The sequence below is a fragment of the Phyllostomus hastatus genome, unplaced genomic scaffold, assembly GCF_019186645.2.
Source record: "Phyllostomus hastatus isolate PE091 unplaced genomic scaffold, TTU_PhHast_1.1 phas_contig_40, whole genome shotgun sequence".
Classification (NCBI taxonomy): domain Eukaryota; kingdom Metazoa; phylum Chordata; class Mammalia; order Chiroptera; family Phyllostomidae; genus Phyllostomus; species Phyllostomus hastatus.
Genome location: NW_025333872.1, coordinates 58509416 through 58531404, shown reverse-complemented (window position 1 = coordinate 58531404; position 21989 = coordinate 58509416). Strand labels below are relative to the sequence as shown.

The window sequence follows — 21989 nt, the reverse complement described above, 5'->3', positions numbered from 1 at the left end:
TCCTTCCAGCCCCCTCTTGCCTGTAATATTTCTTTTGAGAAATCAGCTGACAGTCTTATGGGAACTCCTTTTCTCTTGCTGCTTTTAAGATTCTCTCCTTATCTTTAATCTTGGGTAACTTAATGATGATGTGCCGTGGTGAGTGCTTCCTTGGGTACAACTTTTTGGGGACGTGCTGAGCTTCCTAGACTTCCTGGAAGTCTATTTCCTTTGCCAGATTGGGGAACTTCTCCTTCATTATTTTTTCAAATAAGTTTTCAATTTGTTGCTCTTCCTCTTCTTCTGTTACCCCTATGATTCAGATGTTGGAACATTTAAAGTTGTCCCAGAGGTTCCTGAGCCTCTCCTCATTTTTTTTTGAATTCTTATTATTCATTCTGTTCTGGTTGAATGTTTCTTTCTTGTGGTCCAAACCATTGTTCTGAATCCTGGTTTCCTTCCCATCACTGTTGGTTCACTGTACCTTTTCCTTTATATCACTTTTCATAGCCTTCACTTTTTTCCTGTATTTTGCAACCATACTCTGCCATTTCTATGAGCATCCTGGTTACCAGTGTTTTGAACTCTGCATCTGATAGGCTGGCTATCTCTTCATCACTTAATTGTATTTTTTCTGGAGCTTTGATCTGTTCTTTCATTTGGGCCATTTTTTTTTGTCTTGGTGTCCCTGTTACATAGTAAGGGGAGGAGCCTTAGGTATTTGCCAGGACAGGGCAACCCAGGTTCCTGTGTTGTGGTGCTGTATGTGGGAGAAGGGTCTGAGAGGGAACGATGCCACTTGCTTGGCTCTCTGCCAGCCATCAGTCACTTCCTCCACTACCCACAAGCAAATGGGCCTTTCTGGTGCTGATTCCCAGGTAGGAGGTTTTGTGTACATTCTAGGACCCTGTGGGTCTCTCCAGTGAATTCTCCTGTAAGGCTGGGAGTTTCTCCCGCTGCTGCAGCAAACCCCACAGGTTTTTCAGCCACAAGTTTTGAGGCTTTATTTCCCCACAATGGAACCCTGGGTTGCAGTTGCAGGGTCTGTCTTACTCCCAGTTGTTCCTCCCAGTTTATCTGCATGCAGATGTGGGACTGCCCACTCCACCAGCTGCCTTGCCCACCCCGATTTCCAGCCATCGTCTTGCCATGAGTCCTCTCCACTCAGAATGCCTGTCTCTCTCCTCCTACCAGTCTGGATGAATGTTTCTTCTTTAACTCTTTGGTTGCCGGGCTTCCATACAGTTCAATTTTCTGGCAGTTCTGGTTATTTTTTGTTTTCAAATTTGTTGTTATCCTTATTTTGGTTGTGCGAGGAGGCAAAGTGTACCTACTTACGCCTCCATCTTGGCCAGAGGTCCAAAAGTGTATCCTCAATCACTAGAACTATATCTACCATATCACCATTTTTCTTCTGTTAGCCTCTTGCTGATGGTAGGACACATCTGTCAATACAATGCAAAGGCAATGGAAAGCAACATGGCAAATTTTGCAAAACAGGTGGGGTATCATGACACTGACAGTGATGCCGGGGAAGAAGCAATGCCACTGACAAATGAAGACTTGATAGAATTAGACCATTTAATGACCAAAGACTACAAAACTGACAAGAAAAATAACACCATCGGCACACAGATATTCTTCCAAAATTTTACATATTTTAAAACACCCTTCACCAAAGCAGGCAACTTAGTTTTTCTGCTTCTCAAAGGCAGAGTCCTTCAGATATGATGCCATTAAACTTCCTTCCCCATTAGTTTCAAAACTGCCCAAATCTTTACCATTATCTTATCCTCTTCATGATTTCAATTTCTACCACAAATTTTTATCTGCAGCCTTGACTGCACTCCTGGCCTCTGGATCTACATATCTAACTTGCCTTTTGAACTTTATGGTATGGGTGTTTCACAGAATCAGACTCTTTGCTATGTCTAAAACAGAAGTTGTCATTCCCCCATGACTCAGCCTGCACTCCCTAACAAATCAGGCACTGAGTTTTACAGATCCTACCTCTGCATTATTTCTGCAGCACCTCCACTCCCAACATCCCTTCTTCACATCGCAGCCACCACTATCCTAGTTCAGGGCTTCATTGTATCTTTCCTGGTCTATAAAGCTTCCTTATCAGGTTTAATATTCCCCTACTTTTGCCGCATTAGGCTGATTGCTGATTTTTTAAAATACCAAGCACTTTCACACTTTCTGTGCTATTGGCAATGTTACTCTTTGTTTGTTATGCATTTTCCTTTATTATCATTAAAGGCTAACCTGATGATAATGATGATAATATGTCATCTTATTTTCTCTGATAACTTCCCTCCTTCTGGCTCAAGAAAACTGCTTTTTCATCCACAGTCCTAAGGGATGTTTCACATAACTCTTTACAGCATGTGATATTATATTATTTGTTGCACATGGCCTTTACTTACACATTTTGTATCTTCACTGCCTAGTATTATACAGTGCACTCAGCAAATGTTCAATAAATATTTCTTAAATTAAACTGAAGAAAAGTCAAATCCATAGAATGAAGGCTGACCAAAATCAATAAATTTGGCGATCATGTCACAGAAAACCTTTGCCAGAGCAATTCTGGCAGTAGGTGGGAGATGGGAAGCCAGCTGCAAGGGCCTGAGGTACAACTGAGGATTTAGAAAAACAATTCAACAATACTTTTCACTCTTTCAAAACATTTGGGGATAAAGAGGAGAAGAGACAGGGTGCTAGATTCAAGGACTTTCAGGGTGAAATTAAGTTTCTTTTTTTCTCTCCATAAGAAAAAACTAGATCAAAGATTTAGTCAGTCATAGGCTAGAGGACCAGGTAGGGAGAAACACATGGAAAGGAGGGGATAATCAAAGGCATGGAAGCGGTAGAATGGAAGGGAGTCTAGGGGAGTTAGGAGATAGGCCTGTGAAAAGAGAAGGAGCTCTTTCTGAGATGAGACAGAGATGACAAAGATAAGAACCGACAGGTGATAGATGTGTAGAGTTGGTTGGAGGTGTAGGGAGTCACAGTTGGTCTTTTTATTTTCTCTGTGTAGTTAGGGGCGTAGGCATCTTAATAAAGCAAGTAAAGTAACTTCATATTTATTTATCCATTTAACAAATACTGATTGTGTGCCTACAATGTGCCAGGCTGCTCTTGGCCCAAACAAATAGAAAAAGATCCCTGCCCTTGTGGAACTTATATTCTAGTAAGGGATACAGACAATAACCACTATAAATAAATAAGTAAATTACCTCTATAGTTTGCCATAAAAAAAAAGTATTTAACAAGTGCCAGGACTGGGGTAAACACATTACTTCATATAATCCTTATGACACTGTGAGATAAGTATTAGCAAGATTAAATCACTTACCCCAAAGTATTAACAGAATAAATGAGAAGGGGAAGAATTTAAAGTAACCACAATGAAGGATGTCAGAGACCCAATTAGCAACAAACAAACAAACAAAATCATTGGCAGAATATCAGTCAGGTTCCTAGTTGCCAGCAATTGAAAACCTCACAGGCTGATTAAACAGTATTGAATCCTTCTAAGTTTCTCTTAGCGTTGCCAAGAAGGGTGGAAAATGAGCTTAGGAAAACTCGCAGAGATAAAGGGGTGAGTATACAGATGGAATCACAATTCCAAACCAATCATATCACAGAACCAGTCCTGTGAAGACAAGAGCTCACCATTTCTGTAAACCACTGCTATGGCTGCCACTGGATGCTGCTGTTGAAACTACTGGCCCAAGAAACTAAATAATGTTGGCTACCACTGTCACTTAAAATATTTTCTTGCTTCTTAGTGGATTAACATTAGATTAGAATTTAGGTGGTTGAATTTGTTGGGCTAAGCCTGAGCTGTAGTACTAGACTTTAAAAGGGAGTTGGGAGAATGAGAATCTGAGTTTTCAGCTCCTAAAGGTAGGGTACAGGGAGGGATATTCTTCACATTAAGACTCTTTAAAAAGCGGGTTCAAATGCTGGGCCACCAAAAAGATGATACATAGACGTCATGCTGGAATGCATGCTAGAATCTTCAATGATTAGAGATAGTATCTTGCCTAGGGCTCAGAGCAAAATCCAGTCCTATAAAGTTGAAAGGTTATATACAAATTGCTTAAATTGCATTAAAACCAAATAAAGTAATTTCTCTCTTAACATTCAACTTGTAGTGATTAAACTGCTTAATTAACAAGAGGCCCCATAGATGGATTTTATAGAATACAGCTGCTAAAACCACTTTATAATATGGTTTACCAGATCTTTCTAAATTTTAATTATTTTGAACAGAGTACCATGAGATACCAAGCTTTAAATTTAAAGTAAAATTTATAAAGAATTACCCTTTACATATGCACCAGTGGCAACTGATGGGAAAAATACAAATAGATCTTTGGCTCCTCCTAAAATCATGGAACAAACTGAACAAACTTCCAGAAAATAAAGGGTTATTACATTAATTAGAAAAACTTTGATACTACTACAACCTTGTTTTAAAACTCATTAAAAGTTGAATAACAATTAGGCATGCAAATGAAATTACTCTAGAATTACAGAGGATATCTAGCCATATAAATTAAAGTGCAGTAAGTGAAGGGAAGACCCTACAGACCAAATAAGTGTCGCAAGTTTATCTTTTGTTGATTCAAAGAAATTTGAGAACAAAACTATATGATACTTATTTTCTAGTCCTTTTCATATTTCTTACAATAAGAAAATAATGTGAACTTCTGGCCAAGATGGAGGCATAGGTAGACACACTGTGCCTCCTCGCACAACCAAACTAAGGACAACAACAATTTAGAGACAAAAAAACAACCAGCACTGACAGAAAATCGAACTGTATGGAAGTCCGACAACCAAGGAGTTAAAGAAGAAACATTCATCCAGACTGGTAGGAGGGGTGGAGTCAGGCAGTGGGGATGAGAGTGTTCGTGGCAAAGCAGGGGCTGGCGGACCCCAGGTGCAGAAGGAGGCAGCCGGTGGACCCACCGAGGCAGCGATTGTGGAGGGGCAAGGCACACAAGGTGGTTGGTGGGCCCGGTGGTCTCACATTCACATGCAGATAAACCAGGTGAAACTGGGGAGCAAGACAGACCTTGCAGCCCAGGGTCCCAGCACAGGGAAATAATGCCTTGGAGCACCGACTGAAAACACCTTTGGGGGCTGAGGTGCGGGGAGAAACTCCCAGCCTCACAGGAGAGTTCGCTGGAGAGATCCACAGGGTGCTAGAATGTACAGAAACCCACCCACCAGGGAATCAGCACCAGAAGGGCCCAGTTTGCTTGGGGGAAGTGGTGGGGGTGACTGAGATATGGGCAGAGAGCAGAGCGAGTGCCATTGTTCCTTCTCGGACTCCTTCCCCACATACAGCGTCACAACACAGCAACATGGATTGCCCTGCCCTGGTGAATACCTAAGGCTCTGCCCCTCACTACATAACAAGTGCATCAAGACAAAAAAAATGGCCCAAATGAAAGAACAGATCAAAGCTCCATAAAAAATACAACTAAGTGATGAAGAGACAGCTGACTTATCAGATGCACAGTTCAAAACACTGGTGATCAGGATCCTCACAGATTTGGTTGAATTTGGTTGCAAATTAGATGAAAAAATGAAGGCTACAATAAGTGAAATGAAGGAAAACGTACAGAGAACCAATAGTAATGGGAAGAAAACTGGGACTCAAGTCAATGGAGTGGACCAGAAGGAAGAAACAAACAACCAAACAGAAAAGAATGAAGAAACAAGAATCTAAAAAAATGAGGAGAGGCTTAGGAACCTCCAGGACATCTTTAAACGTTCCAACATCTGAATTATAGGGGTACCAGAAGGAGAAGAGGAAGAGCAACAAGTGGAAAAGTTATTTGAACAATAATAAAGGAGAACTCCCCCAATCTGGCAATGGAAATAGACTTCCAGGAAGTCCAGGAAGCTCAGAGAGTCCCAAAAAAGTTGGACCCAAGGAGGACACACCAAGGCACGTCATAATTACATTAACCAAGGTAAAAATGAAAGAGAGAATCCTAGAAGCAGCAGGAGATAAGGAGACAGTAACCTACAAAGGAGTTCCCATAGGACTGTTGGCTGGTTTCTCAAAAGAGACCATGCAGGCAAGAAGGGGCTGGAAAGAAGTATTCTGAGTCGTAAAAGGCAAGGAAAGACCTACTTTTAAGATTACTCTATCCAGCAAAGCTATCATTTAGAATGGAAGGGCAGATAAAGTGCCTCCTAGATAAGGTCAAGTTAGCCCTTATTATATGAAATGTTAAGGGACATGTTAAGAAAAATAAGATAAAAAACATGTACAGTAAAATGACAGCAAACTCACAATTATTAACAACCACATCTAAAACAAAACCAAACTAAACGAACAACTAGAACAGGAACAGAACCACAGAAATGGAGATCACATGGAGGGTTAGCAACAGGGGAGTGGGAGGAGGAAAGAGGGAGAAAAGGTACAGAGAATAAGTAGCATAGATGGTAGGTAGAAAATAGATAGGGGGAAGATAAGAATATTATGGGAAATGTAGAAGCTAAAGAACTTGTAAGTATGACACATGGACATGAACTAAAGGCAGGGAATGTGGGTGGGAGGGGGTGTGCAGGGTGGAGGGGAGTGAAGGGAGAAAATGGGACAACTGTAATAGCATAATCAATAAACTATATTAAAAATAATAATAATAATGTAAAAGCACTTTATGAACTATAATGCAGACCACAAATATTAATCATTATTATAAACTACTTATCAATTTATAGTCTAGTTTTTTTCCCCAAAGAGTAGTAATGAATAAACTTCCTAAAATGGGAGTCTAGGTGGATGAGTTAAAAGAACAGAAATTCATACAAAGTCATCCTTTTGGTTTGGTTATTAACAAATGCAGTGGAAAAAGGTGATCTATTTGAAGCTCACAGTATGAGAGAGATCACCCAAGAAGAAATTTTAAAATATGCTCAAAATTAGAGGCAGAATTTTCACTTTACTCAAGTAGATTATGCTAAAGCAAGGGATACACTGGGGCAAAAGTAAGTCATAAACTGAAATGAGAGAAAGCTAGGTCTGCTTCATTTTTTAAATTATTGCTATTTATTGATATGAGAGAGAGAGGAAGGGAGTGAGGGGCAAACGGTGAGAGAGAAGGAAAGAGAGAGAAACATCAATTTGTTGTCCCACCCATCCATGCATTCATTGGTCGCTTCCTGTATGTGCCCTGACCTGGGATCAAACCTGCAACCTTGGTGTACTGGGACCACACACCAGCCAATCGAGCTGCCAGGTCAGGGCCTGGAGCTTTTAACTCTAAAGTTAAATAGTAAGCAACTCTTACAACCCAACAGGGCTAATTACATGATTTCCAAAGTGCACAATATGATAATGTTGCATTAAAATACATTTTTTTAAACCAGAAAATACTGTAATACACTGCAGAACACAAGTACCTGTATACCTCTTTGAGAACTGAACCCTATATTCAGGGAAATAAATTAAAAACACTAATCCATAATGTTTTTATGCATTAAGTTCACTCTGCCAAAATGCTTACTATTAGTCACAATACAATTAGTTAAATACAAATGAGTAGATTTGCATGCTTCACATCTCCTCCCTTGGTCGCTTTTCTATCATTATATTTACTACGTGTAAACCTTCCCTCCCCTCTTTTTTCTGCATAGAAGCAAATGTTGGTCCACAAACTAGTGATGATTAATGTCCTTTACTATTACCATAGAACCCAGGTCACTGGGAGGTCAGCCCCAGCTCTGGTATCTTATGCAAACTCTTTTCCTGGATTTTCTTAAGTGATTGAATTAAGTGGGTTCTAGAGACATCCCCTCATCCCCACCCAATCAATATACATCGATTCTCAATGTATATATTTTTTCAAAGACTTTCTTTTTCACTTACTCTTTCATTTTCTCACCAAATATATTTTCCTTAGTCTCGTGTACTAGGTATTGGAAATATAAAAGTGAATAGATGCAACAATCACCTGTTACAACAGTCCAATGGGGGCAAAAGGCTAGCGATCCCGGTAATGTGGCAAGTGCTACAAGTGATGTCTGAAAAGGTGCTAACATAGACAGAGGAGGAAATATGTAGGAGACCGGAGGACAGTATAGTTTGGTTGGGGGCGGGAGGCAGTGGTGAGGGGGAAGGCACAAAGCAAGGGATTTCTAGGCAGAGAAATTAGTATGGGTAAAATCTAGAGAGGAAGAAGGAAGAAAATAAGGCTTTTGGGAGAATGGAATGCCACGTATGTTACATAAAGAACTTACATATTAGCCCTGGCTGGTGTTGCTCAGTGGACTGAGTAGTGGCCTGTGAACCAAAGTGTCGCCTGTTCGATTCCCAGTTAGGGCTTGAGTTACAGGCCAGGTCCCCAGAGGTGGGTGCTCAAGAGACAACAATTGGTGTTTCTCTCCCTTTTTCTCTCCCTCCCTTCCCCTCTTTCTAAAAATAAATAAAGTCTTAAAAAATAACATAGAAAATATTTTTAAAAAAAAAGAACTTAGAAATTACCTACTAGGCAACACAATGCCCTTGGGCAGGGAAATGATTAGAAAGATCACTCTGGGTGCATTTTGAAGGGAAGAATGGGGTATAGAACTGGGAGACAAGAAAAGAGAAGGTAGAAAAACCAGTTAGAAGACTTTTATCATTGTCTTCACTCTCTCTAAAAATAAATAAAATCATTTAAAAAATCATAAATACAATAGATCACTAAAAAAAACCTATAAAAAACTTAAGTGATACACACACTGGACTTGAGAACATCTTAAATACAAAGGAATTTTTACACAATCCCTTCCCTCACATCTTGAGCTTCTGATCACCCCCCATTAGGCTCTGCTGGGCCCATACAACCAACTGGTGGACATTCTCCTCCAGCTCTAGACACACTGACCTTTCCTCCGTTCTTCAAACACACTAAACTCTTTTCCATCTCAAGGCTTGCTGTCTCCTTTGCCTGGAAACTCTCGCCTTATAGTTGGCATATGGCTGGCTTGTTCTTCAAAGCTGTTTTTTCAGAGAGTACTACCTTGATCAATCTATTGAAGTCCTACGCCTGCACTATTCTCTGTCGCAGTACTCTATTTTTTCGCTTCACAGTACTCAATCCAATCTGTAACCACTTTATTTGCTCACATTTTATTGGCTGCCTCTTCCACTAGAATGTGTGCACCACAATGGCAAAGATGTCTGGCTTGTTGGCCTCTGTGTCTTCAGCCCTTAGAACAGTTTCTGATAAATAACATGTTTAATAAATACTTGTCAAATTACCCATATAACCCAATTTCTCTCTGAATCACCTCTCTCCATTGGCATCGTTCAGTCCTTAAACCCAAGTCCTTTTCTCACTGTACGGACCTATGTAACCAAAAGAGCTAATTTTTATTCCACTTTTATTAGATACCAGGCTTTGTGCCAAAGATTTATTTACATCATTCCGCTTAATCTATACAACAATCCACTCATATGGATAAGTGTTTTCAAAATTATCGCCATTACACAGGGAGGAGGAAACAGAAGAGGTTGCAGAGCCTGGCCAAGTTCACACGAATGGTGGAGCTGGTATCGGAATCTAGTTCGAACTTCGAAAACAAAACATAGCCAGTCCACTGCTCACTTCCCGTGAGGGCATATGCTCTAGTTTGGGAAGTCCTGCATTAGCCCTTCTTATGTTTTGAGATTACACCTGCTGTACCCAGGGCACATCCTAATCCATTAATTTTCACTCCCTCTTCCCACTTGCTTTCTGATGGTGGGAGGCGAGGGCGGGGAGCAGTGGAAGGCTGTACTGAACTTCAAGTTCCCCGCTTCTCCCAAGGAAGATGCAGGTGGGAAGATGAAGAGTTCCAAGCGTTACCATCTTATTTTTTAGCGTTGAGGAAAAGGTAACTGGGGCCTGACAAGCGACTGCCAGGTTCTGCAGCAGAATCCAATTCCCGCATCGCATTAAAGGCAAAAGCGCTTACCTTAACTGCCACCTCCGGAGCCGAGTCCACCGCCACTGCCAGAGAAGGCTTGTCAGAAGGCGATTTAGTCAAGTGCATGAGGGAGTCAGCGGTTGGCAGCGGACACCGTCCGCCCTCACTGTCCGAGTCAGACTCGGACCCCGAACCCGAACCATACGAGGCAGCCAGAGATGCAATTGCAGCCGACATGACTGCAACACAACAGGGGACACCAGGCCCCGGCGGAAGTAGAAGCGGCTTCCAGGTCCTAACAGATTGCCATGACACACAATATTTACTTCCCTTGCTAAGACATAATTTATGACATAGTAAACAAATTAATTAATATTAAAATAATTAAAATATAACTGAGGATTTAGAAGAATTTATCTTGGACAATAGGAAGAATTATAATAGGTTATAACTTTTAGGACCTTTTTGGCTAGCTTAAAGACTACGAGTTCATACATGCCTTGCGGCCGCGGGATTCTGCACTCCCGGCGTGCAGCGCGACAGGATGTGAGAGGCACATGGGAAGTGTAGTTTGGAGACAGGGGGCAGGATGGGGAGGGAAGGCATCTCTTCAACTCCGCCCCCGAATGGAGATTCATTCAATTGGCTATCACTTTCCCTCATTCCCTGGCCAAGCACTGTTCCCTCCGTCCCCTTCCCCCAAACTGAGGATTGGGCAATACCATAAAACCTCAGAATGGGGGGGGATTGATACTCATCCCCCCCCCTACTGATGGGTGAGTGGGCGGAGGCTGAGTTTCCCACCAAGGCTGTACCTAGGCACTGGAGGCTGAAGAGGAAAACGAGTCTTAAATTAGAAGACTCTGACTGTTGGGGAATAGCTCGTAGGAAGGATGGGAGATTAGGTGGCGAGAGTCCTGCGGTCCCCCCTGTTTTAGGCGCGGGTCCCTGCGCCCGGTTGTGGAGCTGTGCCTGCGAGGAGGGGGCGGCTAGGGGGCGGCGGCGGCGGCGGCTCTCGGTGTTGTTCGCTCGTGCGTCGATCGCACTGTGGGTCCGGTGATCGGTGGGCGCCGTAGGCAGCGTACCCCGTGGCCCGGTGCGTTGGACGCTTCTCTGAGCGGGTTCCACCAGGGAGCTTGACTTTCCTGGAGGCTCTAGGGGGAGTCCCGGGAGCTGAAGAACACCGGCGGCTGCCGCCGAAGCATGAAGAAGGGGTAAAGTAAGAGCCCCCCAAGATTTCTCGGTGAGCTCGAGTCTCTCAGGAATTTTTTTTTTTTGGAGGGTTGGAGGGTGCTGGGGAGGAACTCTTCCACACCGACCACAACAGAGAGGTATGTGCGGAGCTCCAGCCCGGCAAAGGTTACGGGGATGGGCGCGCCTCCCCCGCAACGGCCCCCACCCCCACTCGCGGGTTCCTGATCTGCCGCCCACCCGCTTGCCGGCTGGGCGCAGATGGAGGGGCCGGCGAGTCGGGGTCTCGGTGGCAGAGACCCGCCAGAGGCTGCTCTAGGAGGGGAGACTGCAGCTCTCACCTGAGGTGCCACCGCCTGTGCGACCGTGCCTTGCGCCCACGGGTTGCCCCCGTGCCTCCCGGGTCTGGGGAAGGCTGCAGCACCCGCTGGCGGAGAAGACCACGCTCGCGCTACGTGCCCGGGGCTCTGTGAAGGAGGAGGCTTATGCGTTTGCGTGTTTGCACCGCGCGTCTCTGCCTAAAGACCTAACGGTAGAGGAAGTGCTGGGATCCCTTTCTTCGCTCGAAGAGCGAGGCGAAGCGGGGCCGTCGCTTCTCACGGCTGTTAGCGAGGGTTGCCTCGAGGAGAGTTAGGGGCCCGCTCACTGGGCACCGATGTCGGCAGGACTCGCCCATTGTGCCACCCAGATAATTATTCAACTATGCAGCATCCATTGCACCTTTCCCATTTTTCTTTTCCCCTTGCTACAGCATGCCCCCTAGCTTCGGTACTCTGACGCCTTCTCTTGCACTTGCGGATGATGAACTGGAATAATGATGAAAAGAAAGCTCATCTGACCTGAACATTTACAACCTGTCCTATAGCCGATTAATTAACTAATCCCCAGCTAGACCGGTTACTTTAATACGACTGGGTCTAATCCTATCCTTGGATTATATTTTAATTTTTTATTTGGTGTTAGATTCACGTATTAGCTAAGTTTTATTTCTGTCCATTAATGTAATTGATTTATTGGTTAATCGACTTGTCCTAATGTTCTTGAATTTCATTTGTATGGTAGGTAGGTGACTTTCATTTTTCTAATTGTTTATAGTACTAGTATATCATAATTACAAGTGCAGTTTCAATCTTTGAACTCTCAGGAGTAGTTTTTCTCATGCTCTAAGTTTCTAAGTTAGGAAAAGTATATTTGTATCAAATATTTGAATGAAATACGTGACAAAATCTCTCAAGTTTTCAATACGGAAAGTTTTGTATTTATTTTCTAGTAACAATATTTAATTGCTCATTACAGCCTTTAGAAGCATTTAATATTTAAGATGGAGTTTTAACTACTATAATGATCATTTCCTAATTTATCTAAATTTTATTTTTTATTCAGCTCTTTATGGGGAGTAATCATGTATTGGATTATTTATTATATAATTTTTCTCATTTCTCTAACTTACGTCTGCAAGGATGAGTAAGCTCCAGTTTACATGATCTATCTAAAAGGTGAATTATTTTTTTAAAACAGAAGAAACAACTGTTGGTTACTTGCTGTTATGTTAAAAACTGTTTACATCTTACTAATTTAAAATAAATGGTTCACTACCAAAAGTGTTTTCTTTTTGTTTTTGTAGTCCTCCCTTTCTAGCTTTTCTTGCTTAAGGTTGTTGCCATAACCCTCTTGATAAAACGGAATTGCACCTAGGCATTGCAGAGGCAGTGTTTTAAGATACAGTAATTATTTTATGGCACTTGGAAGTGGCACACATATAATATAATTAATTTGATGGAGTAGGGTCAGTTGCTTGGTTAGGAAATGACCTTGCAATTTATGAAATGGACACCTTTGTGCCTTGGTTTCCTTGTATGTAAATACTGATAAAATACCTACTTATTCCACTAAGTAGAATGCATAAATTTGGTAAAGATGTTTTTATAATGCTTTTAAAGATTTTCTAAATGTTTTAGCTGATGGATGATGAAAAATGTTTCAGTGTAAAATACAGTGAAAAAATGGCCTTTTAGAATGGCTGATTTATACTGAATTTTGCTTTGAAACAGTATGGCCCCAAATTCAGGAATGTCTCTCATCCATCAAAAGTTTTTAATAATTTAATAGGTATTACAGTTAATATCTGTATGTAATATCTAAATATAGGTATAGTTAGTATTGATGGGAAAAGTTATAGGACTTGGTAATAAGTAGAATATTGATTTAAGTTTGTGAATAATAAAATCTCCAGAAAACATTAAAGCCTTTTTAATTAAAAGAACTTGTAGCTGACAAAATCCAAAATACATAGTTGTGATCATTTGTAGGTATGATATGGAGCTGCTTAATTATTCAGGTTCATGAGTATATACAGAGGCAGTGTGTGACTATTGCATAATCCTATATTTATTTTGCTTTATCTTGAGAATAGTCTGAGGTACCATTTCCAAATGCTTGATTTTCATCATCACAGTAGCTGGTAGCTTTTGATTTCCTTATTGGAGGATTAACTCAGTTAATTTTCATAGCAAAACTACTATTAAAGTATATTATTAGAACTTCTTCCAAAACAGTGCTTTTGATTACTTTGTGAGGACACCTAACATAGGTAAGACTATTCAATGTCCTTAAAATTATTGTTGTATCGGGTTTCTTTGAAGAATTAATTTGATTACATTTTTTTAAATAAACTGAAATTCAGCTGTCATTATCACTTGGGTACATAGAGTTAACTCGAGGGTTTTTGTTTGTTTGCTTGTTATTTTTTTTAGGCTTCTTGAGGACAGCAACCGACTTGATGCTTACTATCATAAATCCAAAGTTATTAGCAGAGAGTGTAGCAAGCAGGAGGGGCTCAGTTTTGTTACTGTTGGACAAATGAATGGCTGAAGAACGTCTGCTGATGCAATGTACTGAGTAGAAATTTTAAAAAGTAGATTTATCAAACATTTTAATTCATGAAACATACAGCTTTATATCGAGAGAAAAATGTGTTTGGGGGTTCTTTGAATTTCATTTATCTCTTCAGATGTATAATTCCTTTACATATTTAGAACTAGCTCTACACCTACATAATGTATACATTGTCAACCCTTTATTTATGAAATGATAATAATTTTCTTCTTACCTCTTATTGCTTACTTCATGAAAATGTATATTTTCTTTGTTTTCCTAAATGAGTATAAACATGTGTTTGATTCTTTTTGACTTTCATTTTCCAGTGAAATATCAACAAAAACATGTATGTAAATTATGTCATAGGCTAAATGTACCAAACTACCTAACTTTAAAAATAACTGAGGTAGAGCTTTGTATGAAATGAAGCTTTTTCTAAAATGTTTTTAGTTTATCACATTCAGTTTATAATTTTGAGTCTCTATTTATTGATAGTTGCTAACACAGAATGGGATTGATTTTACTTCAAAACTTAAAAAATGATTTAGAACTTGCAACTTTCTCATAAACAAGAAGCTTAGTGGCGACATTCACAAACAGCCCATCAAGTTAACCCATAATATACTGTAATTAGAGAATTAGGCTAATAGTAATATTAGAGAATTTAAAGCTTATATTGATAATTAGTATAAATATAACATTGACAATATCTGTAATACTGGTAAAAACAATGTTTCTGTGGGAAAATCAATTCAGAATCTATCTTGAAATGCTAGGAATACGTTTCTCTTGTGTTAGACCTGACAACGTTATTAGGAACTTGGCCTGTGACACCCACTGGGCATGGAGAAGAGGGGGATCTCCTTCAGGCAGTGGTGCAGCCTTACGTCTTCTGGGGCAGTGACCAGAGGATGAGGGAAACTGGAAGGAGCTAGGATCTTCTGTGTAATGTTGGATAAGTCGTTTTACCTCCCAAGCAAGGTCTCTGGTTTTCTGAGTTGTAAAATGAGGACGTTGAAGTAGATGACCTCTGTGGTTCTTTTCAGTTACAAATAAAATTCAAAGGCACTTAGAAGCTCAGTATAACTCCCCCGTCCTGCCCCCCCTTTTTTACTGAGGGTTCATTTTTTCCGTTCTCATGTTACTGCTCATTATTGTCAGGGAATTTCTCCTTTCTGGATCTACCTCTGAAAAGATCGTAGTCTTTATCTTTTTTTCAAATGCTTAGTCTTGAAAGCTTTTTAGGATTTTTTTAAAAATTGATTGTATAGAGAGGAGGGGAGAGACAGACAGAAAGATAGACAGGCAGACATCGATTTGTTATTCCACTATTTATGCGATCATTGGTTGCTTCCTGTGTGTGCCCTGATGAGATTGGAGCGAAACCTTAGCCTATGGGGACCATGCTCTAACCAACTGAGCAATGCAACCAGGGTCTAGACTTTTTAGGTTTTTAGAGGGTTTTGTAGTGGTGGTAGTAACTGATTTGTTGCTGTCACTAGGAATAGACAAGTCCAAAGAATGGGTCAGTTTTCTTTTGGGAAAAAGCGGCAAGTCTTGGATGATGAATTTGATTTTGGATATGTTGACTCTGGGTTAATGAAACAGTGCTATGTTGCTGTCTGGCAGACTCCTAGCACAGGGCTAAATGTTTACAAGGATGTTAGTTAGGGTTGTTTGTGTTAAGTGCTGTAGAGGTGACAGTTGAAGATTCTGGAAATAGAGGGGTTTATGCATAAATAGAGTATAGAAAGAACTGGGATATAACAAAACTGTCGACTTCTGGCTTCATAGTTACCAAGTGGGAATTAAGGAGAGCCAGAGAGGATGCAGGACATGTGATCGGAGAAGAGATAATGTGCCGCATTCTGCTTTGACTGCTCTGTTGGCACCAGTGTGTGAGCTTTGGGGCAGTTCTCCTTTGAAGAGGAATATGAAATGTTAGTTGAGGTAGGAAGGGAAGCAAAGGCAAAAATATATTGATGGTTTTGAAAATAGAGGACAATAAAAGGATTACATAAAGGAACTTGGTAAGGACAAAGAAATTTTATAATGAGAAGTTGGCTAGAAGACTAGGTCTGAAGGATATTTTAGAGATGGAGTTCATAGAGGTAGAACTTTTAAGAGTGTACAAGATACTTGATGTGTGCTTAGTTGTAGAAGGGAAGGTGCTACTCAGTCTTCAGGACTGGAAGTACTAACTGACAGTGGGAACCCTCGGGAGAGGTCGGGTACGCTTTCGAAAACCTTGTGCTGGTCCCCGTGCTTCTGACACTGGGTTTAGTGTGCAGTACAAGCCACATCATTTGAGGTAGGAATCTTAGAAGGAAGAAAGGGTTATGCATTAGTGGGTGCTTAATTATAAATGTATTTTCTTTCTAACTTGCAAAAATAAGTCTTTCATTGTGATAGAGGCAGCCAAAAGCTGTGTACTTGTTCAGTGTTAATGTCATAAAGAAGCATCATTTTCATTGTCAGTCTAGTCATGGAAATAAATGAAATAAAGTATATCTTTTAAAGGATGTGTATGTAAAGAACTTAGTTCCATCCATTAGCATTCAAAAGAAAACGTAAATTTCTTTTGTAATGTTACACTAAGTATGGAAAGGTGACATTAATGACCTGTCATCAGTTGAACATAAATTTTAAAATATATTCTCATAATAGGGATGGATTTAAGAGTTTTTCAGCTAATTTTAAATTCATTAAATTTGCTTATTAAGTCTGTTATATGAGAAGTCATGAAACTGCTGGTTAAAATAGTATTTTCTGTAATATCCTTATGGAGTCCTTTTTTAGGGTAAAATGAGGTGATTGCTATAAAAAGCTTTTTAATCAAGTCTGTATTAATACAAGATATTACTGTTATAGTGCCACGGGACGAGGACCATAGTTAAGGCTCTGATTTATGTTTTAATGAAATATTTAATGTGATATTTAAATGTTTTTAGTGTAATAAATGAATAGAATAAAAACTATTTGTTTTGGTATTTATCAATTTAGCTTTATTATTTTTAACTTTTAAGTGACTCCCTATACTAGGAATATTGAACTTTAAGAAAGATGGTGCTGTCTATTGAAAATTTTCACTTAATTTTCTTCTTAACTTTGTTTCTATTTGAATCTGTTTTTTATCTGCAGCTGCCTCCCCAAATAATGGTAGAATTATCTATAATTGACTTTATTTAAGGATGACAGTGAACCATACAAGTTTAAGTTAGATGTAGATGGATATCTCATTTTAAGAAATTTTAATGTGAAATCACTAATGAAGTGAATATGGATAAAATTTTTTTTAAAAGGTCCAAGCACTAAGTCTTAGAATACTCTAAGATTTAGAGGTAAAGAAGATAAGGAGGAATGTCAGGAATTTGAGGTCTTCTGAAAGCCAAATTAAGGAAGTGATTTCAAAGAGTGAACAACTCACTGTGTCAGATGCTGTTAAGAGATTAAAAGAAGAGGCCTGACATTAACTACTGGATATAGCAGTAGCTGACTGTGGTGAGGTGGTTTGGTATAGCGCCGGAAATGAAAGCCTGAATGGGACATATTTACGTGGGGATTGGAGGAGAGAAATCAGAGAACTCATTCAAGGAATTTTGCCATAAAGAGCAGAGAAATCAAAGTGTGTGTTGGGATGGGGGCGGCTGGAGGGAGAAAAGTGGGATGAAGAGAGGTTTGCTTTTGTTGTTGATGTTTTGTGTTTTTAAGATGGATAAAATTATAGCGTGCGTCTATGCTGATGGCAATGATCCAGTGGCAGAAAACAGTGATGCAGAAGAAAGAAGGGATAATTAACCCCTACTGCTTAAATAGGGTTTGGGAACCGGTTTGGAACTGTGCCACCATGTGAAATGGTTTCTGTGGGGAAATACTGACTTTGACATAGGCAAATATAAATGCCTAGTGACCTAACCCATCTACTATTTTATACTTGTAGATTATTTTTAGTGATGGGATGGGGATTGATAAAGTCACACTCGCTTTTCCATTGTGGTAACTACATTTATTTTCAAGTCAAGAATAGGATTGTAATATATTGATCGAAGATAGTAAAGCTCACTGATTTACCTGAGTTTGTCTAAACTTGCACTGTTGTAATCCATTAGTCTTCAAGTTTTTTGCATACATGTTTCTAGAGATATTGTTGAAAAATCATACTCTCTTGCACATTTGAAGTTGATGTCTTATATTACTATTATAAATTTAAATCATGTATTGTTGGAAATAGTTGGTAGAAAATAATAAACATTTTTAGCATGATAAACAGTAATGGAATATATAGTTAATTCTATTTGATTAGGTAGGTTTTTGAGAACTTTATTGAAATATAATTGCCAAATGATATATTGTACAATTGGGTAAGTTTTGATTTACGGATTCATTATAAGACCATCAGAACAACCAAGATAATGAACACCCTCCTCCCCACAATTTCATAGTTCTTCTTTGTGTTCCCTCTATCCTACCTCTTTCTGCTCCTTCCACCAACCCCAACACCCATTCTAAGCAAGCACTAATTGACTTTCTGTCACTATAGGTTAGTTAGCATTTTTTAGAACTTTATGTAGAATCATACAGTATATACTCTTTTATGTTTGGCTTCTTTCACTCAGTATAATGATTTTAATTTACCCACGTTGTTCCATACATCATTAGTTCATTTTCTTGCTGAATACCATTCCATTGTATGAGTAATATTCCAGTGGATAACAGTTGGTTATTCTTTCGTCTGTTGGTGAACATTTGGGTGGTTTTAGGTTTTGGTATTACAAATACAGTTGCTGTGAGCATTCATGTACAAGTCAGTTTTTGGACACGTGCTTTTATTTTTCCTGAGTGATACCTAGAAGTGGAATGGCTAGGTCATACAATAGGCATATGTTTAGCTTCATAAGAAAGTGCCAAAGTGTTATTCAAAGTGGCACTGTCATTTTATATTTCTCCAAGCAAGGTAACGAGTTCATTTGTTCCACATCCTCACGATTCTAGTTTAAGCTGTTACTATAGGTTTGTAGTAGTATCTTATTGTGGCTTTCATTTGTATTTCCCTAAAGACTAATGATGTCAGTCCCCTTTTCATATGCCATTTGTATATTTTCTTTTGTGAAGTATGGGTTCAAATCTTTGACCATTATTTAATGGGTTGTTTCTTTTTTAATTTTAAGGGTTCTTTATTTTACATATGTGTGGTTTATCATATGGGTTATTTGCAAATACTTTCTCTCAACCTGTGGATTGTCTTTTCATTCCCTTCACCAGGAATTCTTAATTTTGTTGAATTCCAGTTTAGCATTTTTTTTCTTTTACGGATTGTGCTTTGGTGTTATGTCTAAGAAATTTTTGCCTTATCCAAGGTCATAAAGATTTTCAGTTTTCTGTTGGAAGTTTTATGTTCTCCATTTAGTTCTATGACCCATTTGTACATGGTTTGAGGTAAGGATCAAGGTTGTTTTGTTTTTGTTGTTTTTTTTTTTAATATAGAGACCCAATTGTTGCAGGACTGTAAGAAAATATCATTTCTCTATTCAGTTGTTTTTGCACCTACATCAACTTCTGGACACTTCCTTCTGTTCTATTGACTATTTATTTGTCTGCCTTCATAAGAATACCATACTACCTTGAATAATATAGCTTTCTAATGAGTACTGAAGTTGGGTAGTATACATTTTCTAACATTGTTTTTCTTTTTCAAAGGGGAATGTATTTCTTCTTGAGTAAGCTTTAGTAGTTGTGTCTTTAATGGAATTTGTCCATTTCATTCATGTTTAATTCGTTCACATAAATTGTTTATAATATTCCTTTTAATTGGAATGTTCAGGTCCTTTATGATTAATGTGATGACTGATATAGTAGTGTTTAAATCAGTCATTTTGCTACTTGTTTTCTTTTTGCCTTAATGTTCATCAATCCCTTTTATTTCCTTTTTTGTCTTAGATTTAGTAGGTTTCTTTGTAATGTTTAGTAGGTTTCTTCTTCCATTTTGTCTTATTTGTTGGCTTAATACCTGTGACTAGTGAAATTTTAGTGTTTGCTTTAGAGTATTTATCTAATAATTCTAATATTAACTAATATTAGAATTAATTAATCTAATTTACTAATTAATTTGTCCAGCTTTCAGATTAAGGATTTGACATTTTGTCATTAAGATCTCATGCTCATTTGAACTTTGGAGTCATAGTCACCTGGATATGACTCCAAAGTTGTTTGTTTTGTTTTGTTTTGTTTTAATCTCATTTTATGGCTCCAGTGGGCAGAATAATGTCCTCCTCTACTCACTGCCAAAGATGTCCATTTCTTAATCCCTGGAACCTGTGACTGTTACCTTTCTTGGCAAAAGGGACTTTGCAGATGTGATTAAATTAAGAATTTTGAGGTAGGTTAGCCTGGATTATGCAGACATGATCAGTGCAATCACAAGGGCCCTTTATGGGAAAGAAGGAGGCAAGAGAGTCAGAGAGGATGTGAAGGCACAAGCAGAGGTCTGAGTGATGGATTAATGGTTCTGAAGACGAAAGGCCAGGAGCCTGGGAATGCAAACAGCTTCTAGAAGCTAGAAAAAGAAAAGAATGGATTCTCCCACAGGTCCTCTAAAAAGGACCCCAGTTGTGTAGATAGTGTGGCCTTACCCCAGTGAGATGTATAACTTCCAGAACTGTAAGACAGATTTGTGTGTAAGCCACTAAGTTGTGGTAATTTGTTAACAGCAACAGTTGGAAACCAATACATTGATAAAATCTGACTTGAACTGATGTGGGACTATTTATGGTCTTTATTTATTAATGCTTAGTAAGTATAAATATTCATATATTTCACTATAGAAATAATAATGTTTGATTATAGGGTGCTAACCTAGATCTTGCTGAGTAGGTTACTAAATATACAGTACATTTACTTTTCTAAAATCTGAGAAATTGTAAATGCTAAACTGTATTTGTCCCCAAGGGTTTCAGAAAAAGGGTATTTGGACTTAGAGTCATTTACGCTAAATAACGTCGCTTTTCTTCTAAAAGATTATAAGCTACATGAGAGCAGAAGCGGAAACTTATTGCTCATCTCTGTGTCTCCTAGCTTAACGACTGACAGGTAGTAGGTGTAAAAAAAAATTACTGAATTGACCTTAAGTTTCTGTATACAGTGTGGGACGTATACAATTGTGGGATGGTCTGGGAACTGCCCAAATCATCATCTCAGATCCTAATGAGGGAGACAAGACATGTGTTGACCCCTGATGAGGCACTGTAATGTAAGTGCCATACAAGTAGTATAAGAGAAGGAACAAAGTAATCTGTAAGTGTTCCACTAAAGAGGGAACTTTTTGGCTAATAACAATGACCACCACTGGGTTTACTCTTTGAAGAGAGAATAGCGTGACCATTAGTCTATAATTGGATGGTAGGTACCTAATACATTCAGAGAATTAGGTTTTCTTTAAGAGTGTATCTACATAATACAGTAGTTGATCTAAAATAGTTATTTGCTGAATAAAATGTTAACTGGTATTCTCTCTGGTTGCTGGGCTTTGGCATGATTTTTATTTTCATGTATGTTACTATTTTTCATATGTTCTTCAAGAAACGTTGAATATGTAATATAGCGATAAATATTATTTCACAATATTAAGAGACAGGTGTGTTGTTTCTGAATATAGTTGGGGAAACACTTCATTTGATGCTAACTACTACCCAATATAATTTTTAAAATTAGTGAGCTACCTAAGTTTTAGATTATTATGCTAATTATATGCCATACAGACATGTTATTCTACGTTAAAATAACTGACCTTAGAAATTCTCTCTGCAAACATCATTATTTAAAAATCTGTTTTAATACAGTTATTTCTTTTATGCCAGAAACAGTATAATTTTGTCTTTGGAACTACACTGTACTGTATTTAGAAATTAGTGCACAAATTCCATTTCTATATATTTCAACATGGTATTTCTTCTGTAGAGAAATAGAAGCAGTGGGGTGGGGAGCGTATTGTGAAAAGTCACACTAGCAGCGATATG

The 21989-nt window shown here is 38.9% G+C and overlaps 2 protein-coding genes across 4 annotated transcripts in view; one reads left to right on the top strand and one right to left on the bottom strand.

Annotated features, from left to right (window-relative positions):
• CDC40 (cell division cycle 40) overlaps window positions 1-10167 on the bottom strand; it is a 52006-nt gene extending 41839 nt beyond the window's left edge. Inside the window, exon 1 of the mRNA XM_045844080.1 lies at window positions 9958-10167. Within this exon, the coding sequence (XP_045700036.1) occupies window positions 9958-10146 (189 nt within the window). The 5' untranslated portion in view covers window positions 10147-10167. The remainder of the gene's footprint in view (window positions 1-9957) is intronic.
• A 550-nt stretch (window positions 10168-10717) lies between these two features.
• WASF1 (WASP family member 1) overlaps window positions 10718-21989 on the top strand; it is a 41368-nt gene continuing 30096 nt past the window's right edge. For all 3 annotated transcript variants that reach the window (XM_045843328.1, XM_045843327.1, XM_045843326.1), the window contains exon 1: window positions 10718-11152. The gene's annotated coding sequence lies outside the window, so the exon portion shown is untranslated. The remainder of the gene's footprint in view (window positions 11153-21989) is intronic.